The sequence below is a fragment of the Podarcis raffonei genome, chromosome 15 (genome assembly GCF_027172205.1).
Source record: "Podarcis raffonei isolate rPodRaf1 chromosome 15, rPodRaf1.pri, whole genome shotgun sequence".
In the NCBI taxonomy this organism is placed as follows: Eukaryota; Metazoa; Chordata; class Lepidosauria; order Squamata; family Lacertidae; genus Podarcis; species Podarcis raffonei.
The window spans coordinates 4,632,301-4,638,359 of record NC_070616.1 but is presented as its reverse complement, the minus strand read 5'-3'; the positions used below and the strand labels follow the sequence as shown (position 1 = coordinate 4,638,359).

Below are 6,059 nucleotides of genomic sequence, written 5' to 3'. Positions count from 1 at the left end.
CAAATCATGGGAACCATAGTTGTGCACCCCCACAGAGCTATAATTTCCAGCATTATTAACATACTACAATCCCTAGTATTCGTTTGGAGAAGCTGTTCTTTACATGTATGGTTGTGTATGCAGCCGTCGATAATAGGCTACAATATTTGAATACTTTTTAACTTTGGTAGACTTATGGCAAGGCTACTCGTGCTGCGCATCCTTGATTTCAGTGGGAGTTAACGCATGAGTGAGTGTACATTGAATTGCAGCCTAGCAGTGTACTTCCAAACGTGGCTACTCAAATGTCAGTCCTACTGAGTTTAATGGGGCTTCCTCCCAGGGATGTGAACATAGGATTATAGTCTTAACAGCGGGACATGATTTGTTTGTAGGATTGAGGAGAATGTCTATCATCACAATACAACTTGGTCAGTGCGGCAACCAGATCGGTCGCGAGGTGTTTGATACCATCTGCACAGACTTCCGCAGTACACATGGCTTATGCTCCAAAAAGGAAAATGAATCCTTCCAGGCAGCCTGCAAAGAGCGGTTCTTCAGCGAGGAGAAGTCCAGAGGTATGACACATACATACATACGTAACTTTATTTATATGTTCAAACAATGTTCAAGGCAGCTTACAACATGAAAAGAATACATAACCACAACATAGCAGAAATAGTCATAAACAATAAAAAAGTTAAAAAATACACAACCAAACTGAACAGTTTCCACATAAATGTCCAAGTATCTAAAATAAAGATACAAAAATCAACAGCAACAACTTTCCACACCAGCAAAAAGCCCTAGCCCAAGAGTCTGTTCAGCAACCTCAGCTTTTTTTGTAGCTGGAGTCAGTCCGGGCCCCACCCTCCCAGGCCAGGCCAGGTGGAAAAGGCCTGCAAGGCAGGGAGCAGGTCTTCCAGGACTCTCAGCCAAGATTGTCTGACACAGAATATGCAAATCTTTCTCGCCCCACACCAATCAAGAGGGCAAATCAACAACCAGAAATGCACCCACTTTGGGTGTGTGGAATTCTGCATATGATTGGATATTGTAATATCTCAGGGTGTTGCTCCAGGTGAAAGGTTGTGCCCTTGTTACCATTCCACACTTAAAACAAAAAACAAAGAAGCCTTGAGGAGCAATTTTGGTAAAGGGTGGACCATCAGGGGTGAAAGCTAGCCTCTGCACTACAGTGGTACCTCCGGTTGTGCATGGGATCCATTCTGGAGCTCCGGTCGGATCCTGAGCAATTCACAACTGGAGGTGCCTGTTCTGCATGGTGCAGTAGAGCGCTTTTGCACATGCGGTAAAACCTGGAAAAATACTTCCGGGTTTGGCTCGTGCGTAACCCGAAGAATACGCAATCAGAGGTGTGCGTATCCAGCGGTACCATTGTATTGCAAAAATGAATAACATTGGGATTAATAGCTTAATAGCAGAGCAACAGCTTTGATTGTGGAAAGAGTCAGGTTGAATCCCTGGCTTCTCCTGGCAGGGAGAGACCCTAGCCTGAAAGCCTAGAGAGCTGCTGCCAGTTAGTGTAGACAATACTGAACAGGATGGACCGGCAGGGTGATTTGGTAAAAGGCAGCTTCCTGTGTTCCTTTTTTTAAGTCACAAACTAGCACCTGGGGAATTGTGCTGCTTGTCCTTGGCATCGCCGAAGTTGTCCAGTAGGTGTCAGTGGCATTCACACAGCCGCCTTCCATCAATAACAATGGGTACATTATTTGGGTGCCACCTTGATGGATCCCAAGTCTACATTATTTGACTTTTATTTTATTCCTTATTAGTGCTGGCTGCCCGGGCTGTCCTGGTTGACATGGAACCTAAAGTGATTGGTCAGACTTTATCAACGGCTTCAAGGTCTGGTACCTGGAACTATGACCATCGGTCCCACTTTTGTCAAAAGCAAGGGTCGGGAAACAACTGGGCAAATGGGTATGTTTGGTTTTATCAATGGTGCCAAAGAAATGTATCTCTGGATTGCTAACATTTATAATCCAGCTACAAAACGCTCCAAGCTCCTTTTTGTTCTCTTCCCCACCCCAATTTGTGCCACAGCTACTGCGTTCATGGGCCCAAGCACAAAGAAACGATCATGAACTTGGTACAGAAGGAAGCTGAGAAATGTGACCGGCTGAGTGGATTCCTGACGGTTATGAGCATGGCGGGTGGGACAGGATCGGGTCTGGGGACGTTTGTGACAGAAAGCCTGAAAGACACCTATCCCACCTCCTTCCTGTTAAACCACGTTATCTGGCCCTACAGAACTGGAGAGGTGAATGCCGTAGCTCTATGATGGTGGGGGGGTTGAACCTGGATTTGAAGCATGTGCTCTTTCATAGGGACATCAGATGCTGCCTTATGCTGTGTCATCTGGCTCAGTATTGTGTGCATTGACTGGCAGCAGCTCCCTAAGGTTTCAAATAAGGGGCCTCTCCCATTCCTACCTGTAGAATAATGCTGGAGATTGAACTTGCGACCATCTTAATGCAAAGCAATTGCTCTACCACTGAGCTATATAGATGGAGAAACTGTTGGTGAAGAGGAATGTAGAGTGTTGGCATCCTAGGAGCACTGTTCACTGCAGTTTTCTGCAACCTTCTGTATGCATGTCATGCGCTCTGCTTACCCTCCACAAAGCAGTGGTGGTTGGCGCCCATTGGACTCGTAGGGCAAAAGGCAGAGAAGCCAACAGTAGATGGAGCCAGAGCCAATGCTAACTACAGTGGTACCTTGGTTCTCGAATGTCATCAGTTCTGGAAGTCCGTTCGACTTCCAAAACATTCGAAAACCAAGGTGCAGCTTCCGATTGGTGCAGGTGCCCCGGAAACAATAGCCGACAGCCGCATCGGATGTTCGGCTTCTGAAAAGCATTTGAAAACTGGAACACTTCTGGGTTTTCGGCGTCCGGGAGCCAAAATGTTTGAGTACCAAGGTGTTCGAGAACCAAGTTTCCACTCTAGTTTTGACCTCACTGCTGAGCTCTACAAAGGCAATAATGAGACTAGGGAGGAGGAAGATGGCAGTCAGTGCCACTCCCTGGGCTGGAGGCAAGTAGGAAGGCAAGCAGGTGGGAACTGGCCGAGTTCAGACTCAAGTTTGTAGGGCAGTGTCCCGTTTGCCCTAATAGACCAACCTCAGTTGCCCCACGGACAGCAAATCCCCTCTGGTGAGATCATCTCCATGTGGAAAACTGTAACATCCACCCCCTGTTTCCCCCCTGCATTTCCAGGTTATTGTTCAAAACTACAACTCTGTCCTGACCCTCTCACACTTGTATCAGTCTTCGGATGCCCTCCTGGTTCATGAGAACGATGCCATCCACAAGATCTGTGCTCAGCTAATGAACATAAAGCAGATATCTTTTCAGGATGTAAATCGAGTCATCGCCCATCAGCTGGGGAGCGTCTTCCAGCCGGCTTACTCCTCTGAAAGTGCCGCTCACTACAGCAGAAGCCCCCTAGGTATCTGGTGTTAACTGAAGTTCTAGCGCTGTCCTCCTGCTCTTGAGGTTTTCACTGGATTGCAAAGTAGTCCATATACGTTACTAGCCTACAAACATTCACATTAGTCTGTCAAGTATCCATCCATGTATACATGCTAAGATAAATGGAAAAGACATTTTGTAAACTCATCAGACCAGAGACCTTATCTTTCCAGAGAAAAACAAAGTAGATGTTCAACATGAGCAAATGCAGTTCTCTCTCTGACATACATGTTAAGCCTTCATTTCTCTCTTGTCTCCTCCTCAGGAGATCTAATGGAAGCGCTAGTCCCCCACCCTGAGTTCAAGATGCTAGGTCTCCGGAACATTCCTCAGATGTCCGAAAACTCCCTTGCCTACAGTACCTTTGCGTGGCCCGGGCTTCTGAAGCACCTGAGGCAGATGCTCATTGCGAATGCCAAAATGGAGGAAGGTAAGAACTGCAGGTGAACTGAAGCAGGTTGAACAATGTATATCCAGAGTCGCATATGGGCAGGAGGTGGTCCTTAAGACCAGGTCTTGACTAAAATTCAGTAGGGCTGCCAGGAATTAAATAGAATTGAGTTTTTTTGCGGGGGGGGGCGGGATTCTGGCCTAAAATTGCCTTCCCTGCTATAAACTGGAGTAGGAAATCTCAGGACTGCGGGACCGTACCCCTCCACACAGGGCACACTCCTCATTAGCACTGCTGTGTGCGGTCTGTCCAGACTCCCAAGTGTTGAGACATTCCTGTTCACTATTCTGTTTGCAGGGATTGATTGGCAAGTGAGGCCTCCGGTGCCCGGACTCCCTGCATCAGAAAAACACTCTCTAAACAGGACAGCTCGTTTTAACACCTCCATCGCCAACCTGGTTACCTTGCGAGGAAAAGATGTACAAAGCACGGATCTAGGTGAGAAATAGTTGCAGGACGGCTGCAATAGAAGATTCCTCTTTTAGGTAATGACACCGGGAGGGAGTTTTACGATAACCACAAAAAATGTCCTATCTCTTACATTTGCCTGAATGCACAGTGTACAGTACATCACTGCTCCTGAGCTTCTTGAATGGGATGGGACAGAAGTGGAATAAGATAGTGACTGATTTTTTTTTAACACCTTGTTGTTTATTGTAGGAGGATTCCAAGACCCTGCCTTGTATACTTCCTGGCTAAACGCTCAAGATGCCTTGACCATCTGGAAGACACCAAGAGCTTTTAATAAATACGAGAAGTCTGCTTCTTTGGTCAGCAACAGCCAGTTTTTGCTGAAGCCTGTGGACAGCGTAGTGGGGAAGGCCTGGAAAATGTTTGCTTCAAAGTAAGTGGGAGAAGACAGGTTGTCATCTCAGACTTTGCCGTGTGCACAGGGCATGGAGTAAGGGGAAGTAAATAAACCAGAGGGAGAGCTGGGAAGCAGGAGTACTTCCTCCTTCAGTTCTGTTTGAGAAAGGAACTTACTTTGGTTCCTTCTCTCCCTGAACTGTTTCCATCCCAACTGGTCATTATAAGAACTTGGAAACTCTGAGAGTTGGCTTGTTTTTCCTCTTCCCTCTCCTTCCCTTTTTTCCTTTTGTGTTAAGTTTTTTAGATTGTAAGCTTAAAGTAAGTACTTTTTTATTGATTTGTAATTACTTTTTAAGTGATCCATAAGCTGTTCTAGGTGTACATTTGGCTGAAGAGTTTGGTAAAAATGCTATAGATAATTGAAATCTGTGGAGCAAAGTTAGTCTTGACTAACTGAGCTTCTGCTGCTTTCAGTGCAATTTAGTCGCAGCTGATTTTAGCTGGATTGGTGCCTCTCGCTCACCAAAACCTCTTGTTCATTTCACACACAGGGCTTACGTGCACCAGTACACAAAGTTTGGGATTGAAGAGGAAGACTTTATGGACTGTTTCACAACTCTGGAACAAGTCATTGCTAGCTACACCAACCTCTGATTTTCAATTTCATCCTTCACCAGGAGGGGACAGCATTAGCTGTGCATATCTAAAATCCTGGCAAGAGCCCTTAAAACTGGGAAATCTTGTGAAGAATTGAATGTAGCAGGAGGACTCTTTACATGCCGTCCCAGGCAAGTGCATCCCTCCAGCCATCTTTCAAAGTCGGGAGCTTTCCATGTAAACAATGTTTCTGAGGGATTTCTAGCTTTCAGTGGGGGATATAGATTGATAACGCACATTCATTTCATCCCTTTACCTGCATAAAGACTTTGTACAATCTAAATTGCATGTGTTTTGTATATAAAGTAATTTTATTTTCTGATGATGTTGTCTGTATGCTGTGTACTCATTCTTTGTACCTCACATTCTGTAAGTTGCCCTGGCACCTTACAAGAGGCTGTGTCATTTTATCCCTCCAGCAGCCACATGGGGTAGGTCAGGTCGAGAGGTGACGACTGACCTTGCTTTGTGGCTGAAATTAGAATCTTAACGCTTGTCCCCTGTGCAAGTTTAACACCTCCACTACACCCGCATTAGATCTCAAGATGTGCGAGGGCCAGATTTTGGGTTGTGCATTTGCTTGTTTAAGTTAGTAGTTGAGATAGAGAGACAGGTTGGGGATAAGGAGATCCTGCTGACTTCTGTGGTGAAAAGAACCTCCAT

The 6,059-nt window shown here is 45.8% G+C and overlaps 1 protein-coding gene across 3 annotated transcripts; it reads left to right on the top strand.

Annotated features, from left to right (window-relative positions):
• The first annotated feature begins 377 nt into the window (after nt 1–377).
• Nucleotides 378–5,718, top strand: TUBD1 (tubulin delta 1). 3 transcript variants are annotated; one of them, XM_053367055.1, is made up of 8 exons: nt 378–557; nt 1,779–1,926; nt 2,050–2,266; nt 3,224–3,455; nt 3,744–3,908; nt 4,227–4,367; nt 4,590–4,773; nt 5,291–5,718. In XM_053367055.1, the coding sequence occupies exons 1-8, from the start codon at nt 386–388 to the stop codon at nt 5,391–5,393; spliced, it is 1,362 nt and encodes a 453-aa protein (XP_053223030.1). In that variant the 5' UTR covers nt 378–385; the 3' UTR covers nt 5,394–5,718. The 3 variants fall into 3 exon arrangements, with proteins under 3 accessions (XP_053223030.1, XP_053223031.1, XP_053223033.1); XM_053367056.1 differs by lacking the exons at nt 1,779–1,926; nt 2,050–2,266 and having other exon boundaries at nt 385–557; XM_053367058.1 differs by lacking the exons at nt 378–557; nt 2,050–2,266 and having other exon boundaries at nt 1,826–1,926.
• Nucleotides 5,719–6,059: the final 341 nt, after the last annotated feature.

Excerpts from the sequence above, each read along its gene's own strand:
- TUBD1 (XM_053367055.1), top strand. The coding sequence starts at position 386 with ATGTCTATCATCACAATACAACTTGGTCAGTGCGGCAACCAGATCGGT. Across the intron at positions 3,909-4,226 it reads GAATGCCAAAATGGAGGAAG|GGATTGATTGGCAAGTGAGG; the intron begins GTAAGAACTGCA and ends TTCTGTTTGCAG. Across the intron at positions 4,774-5,290 it reads TGGAAAATGTTTGCTTCAAA|GGCTTACGTGCACCAGTACA; the intron begins GTAAGTGGGAGA and ends TTTCACACACAG.